Here is a 20,797-nt window from a genome sequence, read left to right as displayed (position 1 = left end):
ACCGCACCACTAGCAAGCGTGTGAACGTGCTCTGACTCCTGCTGCCCAGACCTATGCCAAATCCCGGTTCTGGACTCCCCTGACTGGCACCTGCCCCGGAGCAGAGCCAGCGCCCAGGCTAGCAGGCCGGGCCCAAGTCCCCCCAGCTCCCGGGCAGCTCCCCGTCCCCAGATCGCTCCAGGCTTTGAGGCTGAACAAAAAAGAAAAGAAAAAAAGTTTTCCTAGCTCTTGCTGGAGCCACCAAAATATTTCTACTGAGTCAGCAGCAGCATGCGAGTGGGGTAATAACATCACGTTTTACAGGCAGAAAGCAGCTGTTTATGCCTCACCTGCCCATCAGGAGAGCAGACGGGGGGACGGTGTCACGCACAGCCCCGCGAGCAGCCCCGCGCCGGGCAAAGCGAGGGCCCACCAGAGCGCGCACCTGGCAGCACGTCCCCGTTTTAGATAATTATTTAGACCAGCCTGTCACCTTCATCTAAACCCAGGGAGCCCCACTGGTGGAGTTTGCCCTAAATAAGCTTACACTCTCCTTGGAGAGACATATTGCAGCACACAGCGTACAGGGGTCCAGTTTGGCACCGCATGTGGCAAGTATCTCCTTATCTAGCAAGGTTATCTGCGCCGCAATGCTCCCTCCCAGCTACTGCTCGGCCTTGCCGGCAGCTCAGCTTTACTTGCTGTGAGCTGTCGTTCTGCTGAGCTACGCTGAATGTGCTGCTTTTAACCTTAATCCCCCAGCTAACAACAGGTGCTGCTGAAGTCAGCACGAGGAGCAATCACCAGCACACGCGGTTGCAAAACGGCCGCAGCAGACCCCGGGACGGGACGGGACAGCGGGGCAGGACGACCGGCTTTGCAAACAACCCTCGCCCCGCGAGCGGCAGCGCCGGGTCCGCCCGCAGCCGGTGCCGGCAGCGTCGCCGGGGTTGAAACGCAGCATGCCTCCCGGATCGATTCTCTTGCACTTTAGCCCGAGCCTTTTTTCCGGACAGGACATGCTGGCGCTGCACATCTGTGTTTTTCCTAACCCCGAGCGGGACCCGTCGAGCCGTGTCCTGGATGGGCGCTGCTGCCCCTCTGCCCCCGCTGCCAGCTGGGAAACAGCAGGCTGCTCCTGGAAGGAAGACAGGGCAGCCTGGGTTTTTCCACTGCCCTTCCCAAACGAACCAAACTCTTTGCAAAACTAGAGTCACGCCACAAAACCCTCGCTGAGCCGGGCCCAGCCACAGCACCCCTGCGTTGCCAGAGAGAGGGGCGAGACGATGCCAGGAGGGAGCCGCGCGAGTGCTCCAAGAGCGCGGGACCGCAGCTCCTCGGGGAGAGCTCCCAACTCACCGCGGGCACAACGGCTCCCCTCTTTCATCCGCCCGTTTCGTGTGAAGTGACCAATTTCGGACATACTGAATAACGTGCCCTCTCTTGCACAAGAGGTGCCCAAAGAATGGAAACCTAAAGGGCTCCAGAGGGCAGATCACTCCCACTTCGCGCAGGCCGCTTTCTGAACGTGTCCCAGCTATGTTTCTGCTGCGCGGGGAGCAAGACGGGCTGGGGCCCGGGACGGTGGAGCCCTTCAAAGGGGGGAGCTCGCCCCAGGCTCTGCCGCAGCCCCCCGGCGGCACCCGCCTCTCCCCTCCTCTCCTCTTCCCTCCGCAGCTGGCAGGCCGGCGTGCCCGGTGCCTTCGCCCCATGTTTCCTCGCCGGCGCTGCTTCCCGACTTCTGCTGTGAACGGTGCTATCTGGGCACCAAGCAATTGCACATTAAGGGTTAATTAAGGAGCATCGATACACAGGTTGAGGGAACGAGGGCACTGAAATAAAGTGCACAGATCATCAGTCAAAACTGATCTGCCCTGGCCATTATCCCCCTGCAAAGAGCCTGGATCGCTCTGCTTATCGCAAACAGGGCAGGATTAATCTGCAAGCCACTTTGTTTGCTTTTGACTGTGTTGGCTCACTAATAAATGAGCCAATTTATTACATGTGACAAGCTTGTGGTACAACCCAAGGAGCAGTGTTAGAGAGGAATTTTTAACCTCCAAAAACCACTTGGAGAAAAAAAAAAAAAAAGGAAGAGAAGCAATTCCTTCCCCTGTAAATACAGCCTGTAATTGATTTGGCAGCAGCCCAAAGAGACATAGAAGTGGGGAAAAGACACAAGTGAGCAGATAAGAGCATGAACTAGGGATGAGAAGGCTCCCTGTGCGCATGCAGGGGGTGGATGGAGGCCCAAGGCCGAGCAGCCCCAGGCGAATCCCACCGCGGCTTCCCGGGTGCCCGGGCACAGCCGGCTCGTCCCTGCACGCAGGCACCACGTGGGGGAGCGGCCCGTCTCCCTGGCGAAGGCTTCCGCATCGAGGGCTTGCTCCAGGCTACCGCAGGACGCTTCTCCTTCTGTTTGGTTTATTCAGGAGAAAGCCACGCAAAAAGCTATGGGGTGGGGGGGATGCAGCAGTTCTGGTACAGAGCTAAAACAGCATCTCTACCAGGTGCAGCCCGTGGCCTCATGGAGCACCACTTATCCCAGCGCGAGCTTCTACACCGACCGGCGTCCCTGCACAAACAGCTCTGGAGCAGCCCGTACCCGCGCCGTCCTCAGCACCGAGCGGCAAAGCGGCCCCGGGCGCAGCCTCGGAGCAAAGCTCGCCCCGCGCAGCGCTGTCCAAGAGCCTCATCCGGGACTGAGCAGGGCCCGGCCGTCAGCACCGCACCGCGGCGCCTCGCAGCTCCTCTGCGCCAGAGCGGCAGGACCAGTATTTCGACATCTCCTAAATATTCCGACCAACAAATCGGCTCAATGCTGAATCTGCACAAACATCCCAGTGACTTTGGAGACCGGGATCCGATCCACCTGCAGTAAAGCACAGCGTGCTGCTGCCCTGCGGCAGAAGAAACACGTCCCTGCAGCTCCGACGTCCCAGGTCGCCGGCGAACCACTCGGCCTGCCCTTGGACACCCAGCCGGAGCCGGCAGGGCTCAGGCACGAGGCCGGCCTGGGGATGAAGCAGCCAGATGAAGGTCATCGCTCAGCCACAGCCGGCTCCTTGCTCAGAGCCCCTTGTCTCCTGAGATCTTCAAGAGGAGGGAGGCTCTTGCCTAAGCTTTTTCCCCAGGAAAGCTCTACGGGATGAAAAGCTAAGCAATGGGGCTAGGACCAGCACAAGGCGCTCGCGTGGACACGAGCACCACCACCGAGCTCGGAAAGGGAACGCTTCCTACGCTCAGGAATAAGCTAACACGTAAGCAAAGCCAGCGAATACCGAAAAGGATTCCCCGGAGAGGGCAATGCTGCGCGTGACGGACGGCATTTCAGGAGACTCCGATACGACTACATCACTGCGGTGAAAATAACCCTGCCTTGCTGCCAGGGCATGAAAGGGCGTGCCACGCGGCACGCCAGAGCAGCATTTGCAGCTGGGGTTAAAACAAATAGATTAAATAATAAAAGTCATTCTCTCCCTGCCAAAAAGATAAGGAGGATGAGAGTCTCCTGGAAGCCCCGGTGCCAAAGCGGCGTGAGAAAAGCCTGCCTGGCAGTCCCGGAGATAGCGGGTCCTCAGCCCGGGCGCGCTGACAGCTCGGACTCCAGTCGCACCCGTCCGGCAGCAGAGACGCCAGCAAGCAGCACTCTCTGCTCGCATCCCCGCGCGCACGGCAGGGAAGCCCGCACGCACAGGCGAGCTGCTAGACGCGAGCCGGCAACCGGGCAGCCTCGCGCCCGGCGGGATTTCCTCCGGGTGGGAGCAGCCCAGAGCACCGGGCACCCCCAACTCGTGCAGCGGGGCACAGAGCAGAGCCCTTGCTCGAGCCCCAGGTAGATCACGCCCAAGGACTCCTCCAGGGATTGCATCGGGCGTCTCCGTCGCGCCCAGCAGCGGGAGCTGTGAACCTCAGCCCTGGAGAGCCACGCAAACACCCGGTAACCTTCCTACCCTGCCCCAGCAGAGGCTGCTGATTGCCTCACAACGATGCTTATCTTAAGGCTAGGAAAGCTGGACGTGGCTTCGAGCGCCAGGCACGTCACCTGCCCCTCGGAGCAGGAGCAGGGCCCAGGAGCATCCCCGCTGCCGAAACACGACCGTGTTTCCCAGGCTCCGGCGGGATGCGGCGCGTGCTGGCGCTCCCTTCCACGGGGCGCGCGTGCTGGGGGCACAGGCCGAAGCGAGCAGCTCTGAGCAGGACCAGCGTGGTATGGCTTTTCAACAACACGATGCAAGAGTTTCAAACAGCTGGGGTCTTTTCTCCTCTTAAAAGCCCTGCAAACTCATCCTCTAAGGGGATAAGGAAACAACAGCCTGTGCTTTCCCTTACCTTCCCGAGCCTACTTCTACTCCGCACTGCTGGCGCAGAAAGACCGGCTCTGTGCTCAGGCCGAGGCAGCGGCATTCCTGCGGCCGGTGCCGATGCCGGCGGCCGCTGCAGACGGAGTGGGCCGGCTGCCCGGTGCTGCCCACCGCCACCAACGCTCACTCGCGCGCAGCACCTGGGGGACGGCGCTGCTCTCCCCTTCCAGGGGGGCAAACACCAGGGCGATGCCAGCCCCCGGCCAATGCTGACAAACGATGCTTTTGCACTAAAGTGAGGAAGGGAAGAGGGGGAAAAAGCATCTGAGGTTTCCTTCTACCTGTCCAGATGGATAAAGAGAGCGTGGTTAAATGAGCACAGACACAGCTAGCGGAATACGTCAATCAGGACGGATTTCTTCCAGTGCAGAGGAAGGGCCTCCAAGTCCTCCTGCAGTAATTTTCCAGGGCTGCTGATTGACTGGAGCCAGACAGCCCATCTCAGCCCCCTCATCCCTCCCACGGAGGGGACGGTTGCATCATTTTGCCTTAAGAAATAAATAACCCTGATGCTGAACCAAAGGCTGCTTTGGATGAGACCTTTATTCCAAGTACAGCAGGAAGCAGGAGTCTGGAAGGGACTTCTGTGCCAGAGGACAAGGCGGCTATATTCGCTGCTGGTGAAGAGCAGCGCAGATGAACCCCGCTGTCCTGCAAGGCCTGGCACCTCCAGGTTGCTTTTCGGACACAATCAAGCAACCTGGCACGGCTGCTTGTGCAAAGTCATGAGGTATCGGCCCCCCTGTCAGATGGGGGGGCAGAGACGGAGACGCGGGGGAAAGCGGGAGATTCATCCAAACTCACCCCGGAGGGCAGGTCTAACCGGGGACGGGAGCCCGATGCCGCGTCCCGGCTGGTTTTGCAGCACCGCACAGCGGGACCGCTCACAGCTGGCTCCGTCCCAAAGGCCTCGCGCGCACAGCCGGGCGCCCTGGTGCCTGCCCTCGCGCACATGCGCTCTGCCTCCTCCGGCAGTTGGATTCTGTTTAACCCAGCTCGGTTTCCTGTTTGCTTCCCAGGATCCAGCGGACCAGCGGGCTGGGCAGCCCTGTCCCAGGCGGGGAGAGTCCCCGCAGCTGCTCTCCAGCAGGGAGCTGGCCGGACACTCGCAGCAGAAGGGCTGCAACAGGCCCGGGACAAAACCAGTAAAAACAACACATGCACCCTAATCCAAACACATCTGGGGAAAGCTATTTTGCTTTTCCACAGGCCGTTCCCAGAGGCACTCCCAAAGACCTTCTTCTCCCCTTCAGCCAAACCCGTGCTCCAAACACCCTTTAAATGCCGAGCAGCGGAGGCAAGAAAGTGCAGCTGTAAAGGAGAGATGCAGGCACGCGGCAGAGCGATCCTCTGCGTGCACGCACCCGTCGCTGCACACGGCTCGGCTCTCGGCTCCAGCGCACACGGACACAGGCTCGTGCACGGACACCCCGGAGGAGCCCCCCCGGAGCCAAAGAGCCCGCGAGCAGGGCTGGGGCATCTCCGACCCGAGCCGGAGGGGTTCCTGCCCCTGCTGGTCGCCCCCCTCACTACTGCAAGCCCCGGTTACTTTCTACCCCTGCTGCCGCCCCTTCTGGGGTGGGGGCAGAGGTCGGGGTCGGCCCGTCCCTGCCTCCCCACCAAGTCCCTCAGGCAGAAGGACACGAGCACGACGGGCTCTGACCCGCTCCCTGCCAGCCGTTCGGAGGGAGGCACTGCCAAGACAGCAGCCCTTCCCGCACCCCACGGCCCCGAAGCCATGGTCGGGGCTCAGGACTCAACCCCCGGCCCCGGCTGGGGACAGCAACGTCTACGCGTGTCCTTGCTTCCAGCTCCTCTGCATCCGAGCAGCCTGCGAGGGCGCAAAGCCTCCCCCTGCGTCAGCCACCCCCCCCCTCCCCCTTGGTCCTACTGCAACCACTGCGGTGTCCTTTCTCCTCCAGTTCCCAAACGTGAGACCACAGCAGGGAACCACACAAGCTCTTCAGAAAGGGAAGCCGCAGCATTTCTCCTTTCAGCAAGTCTTGCTGCATCCTCACCTTCAGGAGTCTGAGCTTTTCTAATGCAAATAAACTTTGATGGGGGAGGAGAAAAAAAAAGTGGAGTGATACCCAGCTCCCAGGAGGCTGTTATGTTACGATGGATCATGTCCCTCAACACAAGGGACATCAGGGGAGCAGCAGCTGGTGAGATAAATGGAAGAAACGCAGATGGACGGTTTGAATATCTACCACGAGTGGCCTAAATTCCCAAGCTCCCCCCACTGCTTGCAAAAGGTGCTGTGAGCTTATGGAAAAATGTGAGCTGAGGTAGGACAGCCGTGCGATGATGCCTGTTCGGGACCCTGCAATGACCATGCAATGAAAGAATGAATGAAACAAAACCAGAGATAATTATTAGGAAGGAAAGTCATACATACATATATCAGGCGATTCATCCGAGCCATCGGGACAATCCTTTTCCCCGTCACAGCGCCAGCCCTTAGATATGCACGTAATCTGATCTTTGCATGCAAACTGTTTAGGGCTACATGTCTTCGGTGCTGGATGAGAGAAGAAATAAAATAATGATAATAAACAAGATCAGTTTCTTCCCAAAGACAAATTACTTGAAAAAAATTTAAATTAAGGACTAGATTGTTTTTAGTTTGATTTCTTTTTAATGGCTCAGCAAAAGTTTTTAGCCTGGTATCAGATCCATCAACCTTGCCCCTAAGGAAAGGAGAAAATTTAAACTGAAGCATTAATTACACCGTGAGAAAACAGGAACTGAGATCCATGATGCGCTAACAGATTTTAAAGATCATTTAACTTGGATGAATTAGCTCCTGGGAGCCCAAGGCAGTTTATTTTCTATGCTAGACAGTAAAAAAGGAGAAAAAAAAAAAAAAAGAAAATCCGAATGAGAACAAATTAGAAAGTAACATTTTTGAAACCACAAAGACCGCACCACTAACAACAGGCCATAGGTGCTGCATCCCTTCAGAGGCAGGTCCGTGCGAGCGACACGGCCGGCCGCTCCGGCCTGAGCCGCGGTCCGGGACGCGGGAAGGGCACCCGGCACCCGGACCCGCGTGCGGAGCGCCCGACACCCTGCCGCCACCGACCCCGGAGCCCGGCACCGGCCCGCGACACCGGGGTGCGGACGGCAGAGCCGACAGACGGGAAGGGACGGGAGCCCGAGACCTTGCCAAATTCCACGCAGAAGCGCCAAAGTTTCCCGGGAATCTCCGCGGGACACAACCCGACCCCGAGACGACGGCAGGCACGCTGGTGCGGAAATGCGAATCCCTCCAGGTCACCTGCGCCAATCGGCTCTGAACAAGAGCTGGTCGCAGTATTTTGTCCCGGGCTGAGGCCAGGGACAACCGTGAGCACCTGCACCGGTTCCTCCCGGCAGATACTCCCCGACCCTCCCCAAACCAGCTACCATCAGCAGCAGAGGAAGACAGAGACAGCAGCTTCCTTCCACTTTTGCGTTGTTGGGTTTCATATTTCTAGACAGCAGACACTGCAAGAAAGCTCTCTTTTGGCTAATTCACAGCTGGGAGTGACTGCTCCAAACTTTTAAAAAATGCATATGTGTGTGTACACAGCACGCACGCAGAGTAAGCAGAACCAGACAGCGAAGACCGAATTACAACACAGGGCAGGCAGCAAAAGTTCAAGCAATAGCTGCAGCCGAGAAGGGTCAAAATTTAAAGCATTCCTGGCTTCACCCGTGATGTACAGCTCTGCAGAGGAAGCCCTCCCGGGCGAGGGCAGCGGACAAGCGCGAAGGGGGGAGCGCGGAGCGCCTGGCGATCCTCTTGCAAGTCCCTTGGCATTTCACGTTTTTCCTAGAGATTCAGCTCTTTGCAGTGCCCGTTTCTCTGCCTATATCAGCTTTCATTATAAAATAGCAAGCCCAAGCCCTTGGGAAGGCAGCAAAACTTGAAAACACAAACAAATGCAACTTGGAGAATTGATTAAAAAAAAAAAAAAAAGGCAGTAAAACACACAAATTCCTCAAACATTTATCTTGTGTCATCCCCAACCTTCTGCTAAATTCTCTGCTCAAAGGACCCGTTTAACTTCTCACATAACTCCCGATAAAGAGGGGTCTCCGGGTTTGTTTTCCTGCCCATCACCGCGAACTCGCGTTGCCGGCCGGGCTGCAGCGCCGGGGCCTGGCACAGCCATGGGGGCACCGCGCCGTCGCGGGAAGGAGCCGGGAGCTCGCGGATGCTTCCCGGGCAGCCTCCGGGTCCAGGTTCCTCCTGATGCCCCGGGACGGGTCAGGCCTTGACGCAGGAAGGTTTATACCCCGCCAAAGCATCTGTTTATTTACACTGCCAGAACTCTGGATCTTTTCAAGGTCCTTGTAAACATCCCTAAACCCAACAGCTCATCCTCGCCCAGCTCCGAGCGCTTCCCCCCGGAGCCTGCCGACACCCTCTCCTGGAGGAGCTCATCTTCCCCCTTCATCTCCGAGCCACGAGCCTACCAAATGCAAAAGCCGTTAACGAGAAAAACCGCACCAAAGGCCTGACGTTCCCTTTGGATTTCCCGATCGCCCTCCTTCTCCGAGGTTTCCAGCAGCCGCAGTGACCTGCCAGCGCAGAGGACCAGGCAGCCTCCCGCGGCAGCTCCCGGGAGCGCCCTCCTCCTCGGAAGGGCCTCTTCCTCAAGGGAGCTCAGCTCCGCGGCTCCTCCGTCCTCCTCCCCCGAGAAAGGAGCACGCAGATTTACAGGAGACGGGAAAAACCTGGCAAGCAGTTCTGGGCGTCCCGTCCAACATCGGCACTGCTGCTGCCCCCTCCTCGGCTGCTTCAGGCCCGGCAGGTCTGTGTCCGGCTGGAGAAGGCAGATTCAGGGCACCATCCTCATCCAGCTGGTTTCTCTCGCGCAGGGGACACCAGTCCCGGAGCGGCAGTGCTCTTCGGCAGGACGGGAGATGAGCTGCTCTTTCGGCGATGCCATCCCTAACTACCAGCACCTGCGTCTCCCGGACCCGCCGCCCGGCAGGCCGAAGCGAGTCCTCCTGCGGCTTGCAACAGCTCCCCGAGGCAGGAGCGGGACACGCGGGATCTCCTGCCGGCACTGACGCCCTGCTCGCGGGCTCCTTCGCCAGGCCGCGCGGGTGTCCTGGCCCTCCTGGAGCACCCGAAGAGGCACGCGCCCACCCGGGCCCGTTTCCAGCACGCCAAGGTGCCGCACGTCGCCGGAGCACAGGGCAGTCCCAGCGAGCAGCCACAGCGCGCCGGGCCGCCGCAGGCCACGCCAGCGCTACGGAGCCGCACGCGGCCGCAGCCCCGCGACACCAGGACCGCGCTGCGCCGCCGGGTCCCGCGGGCGCTGGAGCAGCTCTCGCACGGCCGCCAGCACCGGCAGCTCCACAGCAGAGGTGGCAGGAAGGTCCCTTCCCTCTCGCCCAGCCGCGGAGCCTCCCAGGAAACGCGGCCCTCGGGCAGCATCGGGAGAAGCAATTCAGCAGGGAGGGGGGGGAACCGCACTCAAAACAGCAAATGGTTATTGGGGTGCAGAAAAAGGCGTCCTTCTCCAGGAACGAGGGACGGGAGCAGACGCGCCGGCAGGGAAGCGGAGCGGCAGGGGGGCGGCGCTGCGACGGGAACGCCGGGATCCCGGCCGCGCTCGCTGCTGCTGCACCGGTGGCCGAGCCAGCACCGGCGTGCAGGCGGTCCCGGGCTCCACGTCAGGGTGCGGCCGGTAACAGAAAGCACTATTAAAAAAAATCCCACAACAAAACACATTTCGTTTTTGCCTACAGCAAGAAATCGACACTTCCCTCGAACTGGGCTATTTTAGGAACCCGGCAGACAGGAGGTCTCCACCTCGAGCAGGAGCCAAGCACCCTTCGGTGCACGCACGAGTACGGCGTGAAAACCCAGACAGGCTGGAGAGCAAACCACGGAAAAAACTAAGAAAAATCAGCTCCTTCCTCGAGCAAGCCGTACTTTCCCATTCAACCCAACCCCTTCCCCTCTCCTCGCTGGAGGGGGTGGCCAGCTTCTCCTCTGCAGAGGAAACAGCGCTGGCAATAAATACGGACTGGAAGGAGCGTGATTCGCAAAACAGATGTTCTTAGAGGGGGGGAAAAGAGAAAGAGGAAAAAAGGAATCGACTCCACATTCCTCACAGGTCGCCGTCCCCAGCTACTCCCCCCTCCACGCTCGCGCATACGATGCGGCTCCTCGGCAGAGCCTCCAAAACACCCGTCCCCGCGCGGTGCGAGCGGAGGCGGCTCACGCTGAGCCCCGCGCCGGGACGCACGCAGCCAGTAAAGCTGCCCGGCACGCTCGGTTGAGCCAGGTGAAGAGTCTCCAGCCTGCGATTTACGGGGCAGAATGGGCCGCAGCCAGCTCTAAAAGAGGAGCAACACCACTGAGAAGTTGCATCTCCACGTCTCTTTGCCGGAGCGCCTCTCGCCGCGGGGCCGGCTACGGCAAACATGCGTCCTCGTGCCACCAGGCCTCTCCGTCCCCCGCACGCGACGCCTCCGCGGCCCGGTGGCCTGGACCCCGAGGGTCCTCGCCACGAGGGCACCGCGGCCCGGGCGGCAGCTGCCCGGTGCCCCACCACCCCGGGGGCCGCCCTCGGAGGCGGCACCGAGGCCAAAGCGGAGAGCCCGCGAGGCTGCTCCAGGGGGCAGGAGCTTGGCGCGGAACGACCGAACCTCCGGAGAACAGAGGAAAAGGAAAGCGACGGGTCCCGGCACCAACGGGCCGAAGGCAGCGCCGCCCGCGTGTCGGCCCAGCTGGATTCGGTCCGATCCCGGAGAGCGCCCCGGGCGTCTTCTGCCACCGGTGCCTCCACCTCCGTTCAAACAAGGAGAAGCCTCGCGGAAGGCAAGGCTGGCGTCCCTGCGCCGGGCCCCGCGGGAGGGATGCCGGGCGCCGTTGCCGGCCCGCGCCGTGTCCTGGGGCGCTCCACCCCCACCCTTCCGCCCCTCCGGGTTTCCAGCTCAGGATGCCACTGGGCCAGAGCGCGCCACGGTTCAAAGGCCGCTTTGCCCAAACAGCGACCGGGCCACCTTGCGCGGCTGCTCCGGAGTAGTACCTTTTTCTCTACGTTCTCCCCTATACCATCCATCACCCTTGAATTTCGGGGGGGGGGGGGGGGGGGGCACGCGCAGTAATTTATTCATTTTCTGCTTTCAAGACTCCTCAAATTTTCCCGAGTTTCTCTGAAGCCACGAGAGACGGTCACTACATCACAGCACGCACAAGCCCAGGCTCTTCCACGGTCACCCGAGTCCGGGCACCGGAGCTTCCTTACGAGGCCGGAAGGCCCATGCTAACGACCGCGAGAGCCGAGCGCGGCAGCTGAGATGTCCGCGGCCCCCGATGACGTCCGCGCACCGCACGCAGGATTTGCGGGCTCATGCCTAACGCGCATCCGGCAGGTTCCTCGGCTCCAAGAAAACTCGATGGGCTAATGGAGACGTTTAAAATAACAAAACCTAAACTTCAGAGTCACTTTTTTTTTTTTTTCAACGCGTGGGGGGGGTTTCTTGGTTTTGCGTTTAAACACAAGATCTCCAAACAGTTCAAATGCATTTTTGCAATTCTTCCATCTGGACCCCTCATACTGGAAGATTCAAACCAGATCCGCGGCTCCGTCGGAGCTTCTATTTCCATGAATGACGTTGCTGTTAGCACGCAGAACTATTCCCCTTCGGAAAGCCACAGGTATGCGCTGTTTGTAACTTATTTTGGTTGGGGGGGAGAGGCCGTTCCAATTGCTAAGTAAACATTGACTTTAAAATACATATTTTTTCCCTTCTCCTTTCAAGTCTGTCTGTTGTGTCTAAATCACACGGCATTAACCATGTTTAAAAAAAAAAAAAAAAAAAAAAGCAATTTTGAGAAGAAAAGCCTGCCCCAGCTCTGCAAGAGAAATATCTGAACGGAAGCGAAACGCCATTCACAAGAAACGCACGTCGCCTGCGCTAGCGCAACGCCGCGGAGCGGGCGGCGAGGACCGAGGGGCGCCGGGAGCCCCGCGCGATCGCTCGGAGACTCCCCCCGGGGACACAGCCGCGGAGGCTCCTGGGAGCCACCGGCCACCACAGGGACGAGCGCCCGGGACTGTCCACGTTCCCCCCCCCCCCCCCGGCCAAGGCAGCCCCTTCCCTCCCGCGTGGCAGCTCAGTCGCCTTCAGACGAAATGCATTTGGGGGGGGGGGGACTGCATTTTAAACCAAATTCAGAAGGAGATGTGTGTGGAGCGAGACCCCCCCTTGCCCCCTCCTGCCCCATGGACAGGGCTTTAGAGGCATGAATTGGAAAATGGCAGGAGATGGAGACAGATGAAACAAATAGACGGCATTTTCAGGCCTCAAAAAAGAAGAAAAAAAGATCGGCTTGATCATACAAAATGTGGGCAGGCTCCAGCCACGCAGCGGAGGGTGTTTCAAGAAAGGATTTTTTTTTCCCCAGCTTATCTGCAATTCAAATGCAAAAAGCAAAAAGCAGGGAAAAAAAAGAAAGCAAGAAGAAAAAAAACCACCCAACATTTGCAGCCCAAAGAAAGGGGCTCCGTGCTGGCAGTGCTGCTGGCGGCGGGCCGTGCCTCCGAGGAGCTGCCCCGAGCGGCGCGGGGGGGGACGGATGGGTCCGGCTGGGACCACCGGCCCGAGGCCAAGCGCATCCCCCCCTCTGCCGCTACCTGCTCAGGGGGGTTTATTCCCTCCTATTTATCCCAGGAAAAGCAGCAGGGTGTTTACACTGCCGGCAGCCTGGAACCCAAACAGAATACGCTGCTCTGCACCGGGAGGCAGTTATTTATGGCTTGTGGCTAAAGCAGATAACGCTCCCTCCAGGGACCAGCCTGCATTGTGCAATAAAGCAAATGCACTTTATAGATTAATAGGCATTTCATCTGGAGAGCCGCATCGCAGGGCTGGACGCTGCCAGGAGCCCAGGGCTGCCCGCGGCAGCGGGGCCGGGCAGGCCCGGGGCCGGAGCAGGGGACCCGGCCGAGGAGGTCGGGTGCTGCGTTTCACTCTGCCCGGGACGGGCCTCGGCTAACCGACGGCTCGGGAGGACTGGAGTCGGGCCAAAACCACCGGCCTTAATTCATTAGTCAACTCAATTTCGCTGGCTTTGCAAATAAGAACTTTGTCTAAAATGGGGAAACGGACCAGAATAGCTATTGTGGAGCGGGAGCAGGCAGAAAGGGCCCTTTGAGAGGCCACTCCACCGGAATAAAAGTCACTTTCATCCCAGAATAATTAGCGTGCTCAGAGTACACTAATGATTCCCGCATAAAGGGACTCTTATTCCCAGCCGAAGGTCCCGCACGGGGGAGCTGTTCCGGACGCCGCTCCGCTCCCCCGCGCCAGCACGGCCGCGGCACACGGCTGCACCGGGGCCCACGAGCAGCGGCCGGGTCCCACCGCGGCCCGGAGACCCGGCACCACCCGCCGCATCTTCCCCAGGAGAAGCAGCAGCCTGATTTACCGCTCTCCCAAGAAACCCTCGCTGGAGCAAGCGAAAGGAGGCAGCAGCAGAGCCCGAACGGCGCCCTGCTCTCCCTCGAGGGCAGCGATCGACGGCTCCGCTCCCCGTACAGGGATTTCAGCCATGACCCATTTGCAGCGCGCCGAGCTGACCGGCATGGGATGGGCACTGCGGAGCGCCCCAGCCACCCCGCGAGCGGGGCAGGCGGCCGCGAGGGCCGGGACACGCAGGCCCAGCCGCCTCGTCCACACCCGGCCGTGGCGCAGGGTCCCGGCTCTCGCCGCCCGCAAGGTGCATCCCGCGCGGAGCTGCCTGCGAGGCCCAGACCGGAGTGGGGGGAAGAGCAAAGCAAAGGGAAAACACCACGCGCACGGTCACAACATCTCAGCAGGAAAAAACAAGACGCACAGCCAGCTGGCCCGCGGCGCTCGCTGCGGCGGGGGTGGCAGAGCCCCGCGGCAGCACCAGGGACAGAGGTGCAGGACACCTGGGCCCCGGCGGCCCAACCCAGGCCCAACCCTGGCGGGCGGCCTGGGGCTCCTGCCGCTGCCCGGTCTGCACCCGCAGAGACGCGGGCTGCACCCCGCAAGCGCAGCTTTGCGGCAGGCCCTCCGCATCCGCCCTCCTTGCCCAGGACACGGGAACACCCGGGGCGGCAGCACCGCAGCCGCCGCGGCGCCCGGCTCCTGCAGACCTCTCCCCACTCTTTGAGTCGCCGCCGCTCGCGCCCTCCGCCACCCAGCCGGACCGCAGCCCCTGCCAAAACCAAACCCCTGGTTTTGTTAAGCACACACGGTACCCCGGGACACGCTCCTCCCGCGCGAGGGTTAATGCAGAGATGGCAGGTTTGCACTTCAACGTTCTGCCCTGACAAAGCCATTTAGCTGTTTTAAGAGGTAAAGAGGGAAAAAAAATCTTTGGCATGGTGAGATGTCCCATCTGTTTATAACTGGTAAAAATGATTAAAGAGGAATCTGGTAGTTATGTCTGGTCTGATTTTGCGTTCCAGACATTACCCTACCCCCTCGGCGTCTCCACCAGCGCGGTCCAGCTGCACGACCAATTAACTACTTGTCCGCGACAGCCTGGATGCTCCGAGGTGGCTGGTGCAGGTCAGGGACTCGGGTTTGCCCGTTTTTACCTTTTTCGAGTTCCAAGAAAGGAAGTGCTATGATTTTTAAAAGGCCAGCAGAGCGCAGGGCTGGGCCGAGGGAAGGTGTCGAAGGCGAGGAGGGCATCCTAACAGCTGCAGAGGAGAAAACCAAGCCGGTGAGTAAGTGCAGCTCGACTCCAAATTCGCCCTTCTGCAGAGAGAACACGCTCAGGGGCGCGAAAGGAGATGCCTGAGTGAACCCATCTGCAGGGGTCGGGGGCAGCCCAGGGAGGCTCCGGCGGAAAACGAGAGCTCTCCGCTCCCGACGCGGGTGTTTGGGGAAGGCAGGGACACGGAGATGCCAAATCCACATCGGGGCCTGCTGGTGGGCTCGCTCCAACCAGCCTTGAGCGATCCCGCGGGAACGGATGGGGGGACCTTTCCCCACTGCACAGACAAGGAAAGGGGGCCACAGAAATCTCAACCTATGTTTGCGCGAGCAGGGGGTGAGATTTCCCTTCGTGGGGAGAAAAACCGCCGAGGAAGCTCTGGCACCCCGCTCCTGGGGCAAAGACCCTCTGCTCCATCCGCCCCTCGGTCTCTCCAAGCCCAGAAACGCAGAAGGAACGCCAGAAACGCAGAAGGAACGCCAGAAACGCAGAAGGAACGCCAGAAACACCAGTGCCCTGGACACACGGCCCCTCGGACAGACGGCGAGACACGAGCCCTGCACTGCGTCTGCGGACGGCTTCCCTGCCGGCGCGGGACAGGAAGGTGTTCGTGCCTCCTGCATCCAGCGGCTTCCGCATCGGCCCCTAGAAAGGCGGCTGCTGTAGGAAGTATTAAAACCAACTGTTTCCTTTCCTAAACAATAAAAAAAGCACTGCATCGGAACTCGGCACGCCGAGGGACGGGGAGGAAGCAATTCACCGCCCCGCGAGCCGAGCGTGTCCCGGCCCCGGGCAGGTGCCGCACACACCGCGGGAGCCGGCACCGCTCAGTGCCGCCCGGGCACGGGATGGGCCCTCCCGCGCGACTGAAGCTGCTCTCCAGCAACGCGGGTCGGTGGGAACGGCTCTCCCAGCCACGACACCGAGCCAGGCTGCGCTCGAGGGGATGTCGCTCGCACGGGGAGGTTTGTTCATCCCTGCTGAGACTGCCCGGAGCAGCGGCTTGCACGGAGCCCGCGTGCCCAGGAGGGGCAGCCGCCCTGCCGGGGACGGCGAGGTGCCCGTACCCGCCAGCAGCCCCACGACGAACAAGCCAGGCCCGGCCCTTGCAGAGCGCGGGAAGGCATCTCCGCACGGGAACGCCGGCGCGTGCGGGGGGGAGAGGGGGACACGCAAGGAGGGCACCGCTCCTCCCTGGGGCCGCCGCTCAGCCCTCGCAGCCAGAGCCTTTGAATCCGCCTCCAAATTTTCAGTGCAAGATATTCAAAAGTCTTCAGCAAATCCCGAGCACAACAAAAACAAAAGTCGTGGGACACCACGGACACCTCTCCGCTGGGTCTTGCGGCACGTCACAGCAACATCCAGAGGCTCTGTCCGGCAGGGACACAGGGAAAGCGGCGACAAGGACCCCTCCGCCGGGAAAGCAAATGCAATTAGCCCAAGAAGCCTGATTAGCAGGTAGAGCATCGTGACTGCTCCTGGCACAACCCATCTCGCCAGCAAAATGAAAGAGGCAAAGATGCACTTGACTGTTCATCAGCCACAATGAGCCGCCGCTTGAATCCATTACCCAGCGAGCACTCGGTCCCCGCTCTCAGATGTCTGTAGCAGCGCCTGCAAACAAAGAGCTGCACCATATTAAGTAAATGGACTAGATTGATGCGTTTCAAAGCTCTGAGCAGATTAAAATAACAATTTGCCTGGCAGCCCACAGAAAACAAAACCCAGCTAGGTCTCAGCGAGGCCTAGGCAGAGGAGCAGCGGCACAGAGCCGCTCCGGCGGCTTCACCCTTTGCAGCCGAAAACCTCCCCTTTAGCGCAGTCGCCGAGGGATGAAAGTCAGAGCTCTGGATTCAGCAGCAAATTTATAAGGAAACAATTATTTCCTTCTCCTTCTCGAGCCAGCAGCCCGAGTTATTTATTAAGTTAACCACGCGCTCAGGGTTCACCTCGCCTTTAACCTGCCGGTCACCGACTCGGGCGCGCAAAGATGCAGCAATCAAGGGCCCTTTAAAATGCATGCTCATCCCCGTCACGTGCGGTGCTTCAGCTCAATTTGGAGAAACTGCATCTTGCAAGAGGCTAATTAGTCCACCCAATTAAAGATGCAACTTTCAACTCAATTAGACTCTTTCCCAGTCATCTGTGATTCACATTTGGGCGCCTCAGTCCACATATTTTGGAAGAAACTAAAGACCTGCTCGCCTCTTCCCCGGCGGGCTGGAGTGCTCCACGGCAGGGGCTGCTTTTCCTGCTCGTCATCTGCACAGCTCCAATCAGCGCCGTCCCATCCCGGAGAAGCTCCGAGCTGCCAGCGAGGCCATTAGTCGAAATTTTGGTTGCCTACCCCTTAAGCTCATGATTAGCTTTAAGCAATGCTGGGGCTGTCTTTAATCCCGCAAAGCATCTGCATGACTGTAGCTTTAGCCTGTTCGGTTCCCTTGGCTAAGAAAGGACATTGTACGTCTATATTTAGCACTTGAAATGGCTGGACTGCACTGGGGAGAGCAACCTCGCACAACGGAGTAAGATCCAGCAAAACAGTCCTCACAATCCACCCAGCATTTTCTCTTCTTTAAATAAGAGGCACAGAGTGAAGAAAACAAGAAGTTTGAGCTGAATTAGAAAATGCTGAAAATACTTGCTGCTGCTGCTGGCAGGACAGGCTGCCAAGGTACATTAAATGTAAGTGACTGAAAAGTTAAGTCAACAGCAAAGACTGGTCTGTAAATAGCTCCAAGTTGGTCTTGCACTGCCCTGCAAAACACGGAGGAGAGGAAAAACCCATCTCCTCCGCAGCGGGCTGCAGCGCGGATAAAGGTCTCGGGGCCGGGCCACGACGGGCCGGAGCCAGCGGTGCCCCCGCTCCGCCTGCCCTCAGAAACAGCAGCTCCGCTCGGACTCGGCTTGCAGGACCGGCAGGGCGTCAGGCGGACGACGAGCGCGCGGCGCCCGAGCCCCCGCGCGCGGAGCGAGGGACGCCCGGGGAACGAGCCCAGCAGTCGCTCGGCAGGAGGTTGCGCGGATAAAACCCAGTCCAAGCACAACGAAAGTCTTGTCTGCTTGGCAGAGCGCGGAGACCACAGGAAGGAAACAGGGGAGATGCATTCATCGCTGTCGGGCTGAGTCAAGCTCGCCTTGCTGGCACCGGGAACACGCAAACTCTCCAAGGAGCCAATTTCCCAACCCTGGAATTGCTGGATTCATCCCGACTCATCCATTGGGCTTCAGACACAACTCTCCTACACATCCAGGCGTCTCAGCCAAACCCTGCGACTTGCTGGGGAAAACAAGCGGCGCAACTACTCTGCACTTTTGCACTGCCCCCTCCTCAGCCCCGCGGGCAGGCGGGCGACACGCGGGGAAGGGTGCAGCACCCACGGGGGTCTGGCTGCCGCGGGAGCCCGGGACCCCAGGGAGCGCAGAGCAAGGGCTTTATCTGCGCGTTAGCAGAAGCCGGGCAGTGCAAACAAAGGGCTTAACGCAGATCTGGGAGCTGAAATCGCTTCACAGTTTGGAAGAGGAACCTCCTGCCCCACAACAATACGGCGTTGCTACCGCTGCAGGAATCGCGCCAGCTCAGCTGAACCGCGGCACAGCCGGCCCCGGGGAACCCAGCCCCGATCCGCGCTCGGGGCCGCCCCGCGCCCCGGCTCCTCTGCTCTCAGGCGGCATCTCCGGGAGCCCAAGGCCTTGTCCATCAGAGGCCCAGCGGGAAGAAACATCACCCACAGAGCGCTCAGGCTGGGGGAGTCATCCGAAGGCACAAGCAAAATCCCAGAGGGGCCACGGGCTGGCGGCCGGCGCCAGACCCACGGCTCAGTCCCTCCCGTCTCCTCGGGACCAGCGCTGTAGCAAAGCGGCAAGAGAAACCTCCCAGCTGCGAGGGAGCTGCACAGCCGTGAGCACCAGCAGGACACTGGTTTCCGAGAGGGAGCAGCAAGAGCGCACGTGAGCGGTCTCTGGTCCCCGGTCCCCAGCAGGCACAGGATGGTAGAGACCCCCTGGCTACGGGAACCCACCTGAGAGCAACAGCAGTGCTCCTGCTTACCTCATTATCCCTGCACACTAATGACTAGCACAGCAATCAATTAACAGAAGTGCCAGCACAAGGAAACACGGAGCACACGTCAACGGCTGCTCTGCAGACGCCCTGAATACCCAATATCCTCGGAAGACTGCCACAGTCACCTCCAAAATCCATCGGGGAGGTTCCCCGTTTCCAAGCCTTGGGATCCTGCCTGCCCAAAGCACTCCCTCATCACCTCTCTCCAAACTGCCGATCAACTCGAAACCCCAGGAGACATGGAAAATAAACAGGATGTTCCTGGAGTTGTCAAGGATGACATCCTTGGATGAGGAGCGAAAGGAGAGGGGCTGAGCTCAGGCCATACATGGTCCTTTCCCAAATAACCCCCCTCATTGCAAGAGGGCCACAGAGACCCAGGGAAAGCAGCAGTCCAGGCCCTACGGAGCAAGAGGAGAAACCAAGGCAGAGACCACGCAGGCGCGACCAGATCTGCCCAGAGCACTGACGGCAACGCCTCAGCTGCCGGGCTGCACAGGGACCTTGTGATGCAGCCATGCCGCATCCAAGCGGATCAGGACCACCAAGGGAAGAGGAGAGGGGTCGGTCTCCACACGGCAGCTGGGAACTGAAGCCCAGACAGATGAAACAGCTTTTTGGAGGACCCGGGGCTTAGTCAAATCCCACCCCGGAGCCATCAGTCCTCCCCTCACCTTTCACAGCCATTACAAGGCAGTTTTGTAGCTCTCCTGCTTGCCTGGGCATCCTTCCCCTTTCCTTTCGATCACAGATTCACACCCCTCCTCACCCGCCCACGGGCCGTAACCCTGCTACAGGTCTCATCCACAAGAGAGAAAACTCCATTTCCCAAAGCCCCACACTTTCACCCCAGGGAAGGGCCACAGAAGCAGGGGGGCATCTACAGACGGAGCGGGGAGAGGGGGGTCCAGCAGCCCCCAGGCCCCGGCTCGGTCCCTCCTGGCCCAGAGGCACGGCCTGGTCGGAGCCCCAGCACAGTCCGGCTCCAAAGACTTTCGCAAGCGCCTCGCGGCTCCGGAAGCGCCGTGCCGGTCACACGCAGCCGAGATTTCACAAACACTCCACCGCGAGCGGGCAGCCGGCCCCAGGGCAGCGCGCCGTCCGCCCCGAGCTCAGCAGCGGCAGGCGCCCGGTCGAGCAGGGCCACGGGGACAGCAGAGGAGAGGGCCCGGGCCCTGCTGCATGCGCTCGCGGGGCGGCCCGTGAAGGCCGAGGCACTTGGGAGCCCCAGCGCCAAACCGCGGCCCCCTCCCACCACCCACCACCTCCCCCGGCAGCGCTTCCCACAGCCTTACGAAACGGCGCGGAGCGGCCTCACCCCCCCCGGGAGCCGACGGGACACTCTGTCCTTCCCTGCCCACCTCCGCCAGCAAGGAACGGGAGCACGAACGCTGGCAGACAGCTCTCCGTCCCCAGGGCTTCGGGGCAGGGGTCTGCGCAGGGACGGGGAGAAGGGGGAACATCCCTGGAGCGATACAGGGACGGGGTAAAACGTAAATGCAAAACCAGAGACACTCCTCAGCAGAGCAGCCCTCAGGCCAGGTAGAGCCAGCGCTGCCGGGGACAGGGCCGGACACCCCACGACCCACCAAGGCTCTTGCTGCCACCCGGCCACCGCTGTCCTGCCACGGCCACCTCGGCTGCCAGGCCCAGGACAGGGTCCCCGGCACGGGAGCAGGCAGA

General features: G+C 60.3%; 1 protein-coding gene across 4 annotated transcripts in view; it reads right to left on the bottom strand.

The window, feature by feature from the left end:
• LRP1 (LDL receptor related protein 1) overlaps positions 1–20,797 on the bottom strand; it is a 95,459-nt gene that overhangs the window by 70,589 nt on the left and 4,073 nt on the right. For 3 of the 4 annotated variants that reach the window (XM_064498438.1, XM_064498435.1, XM_064498436.1), the window contains exon 2: positions 6,742–6,864. The exons of the other annotated variant lie outside the window; for it this stretch is intronic. In XM_064498438.1, coding sequence (XP_064354508.1) covers positions 6,742–6,864 — 123 coding nt within the window. The remainder of the gene's footprint in view (positions 1–6,741; positions 6,865–20,797) is intronic. 4 annotated transcript variants of the gene reach the window in all.

Source organism: Dromaius novaehollandiae, chromosome 28 (genome assembly GCF_036370855.1).
Source record: "Dromaius novaehollandiae isolate bDroNov1 chromosome 28, bDroNov1.hap1, whole genome shotgun sequence".
Classification (NCBI taxonomy): domain Eukaryota; kingdom Metazoa; phylum Chordata; class Aves; order Casuariiformes; family Dromaiidae; genus Dromaius; species Dromaius novaehollandiae.
The sequence above is the reverse complement of the archived record's forward strand: the minus strand, read 5'-3'. Positions and strand labels throughout refer to the sequence as shown.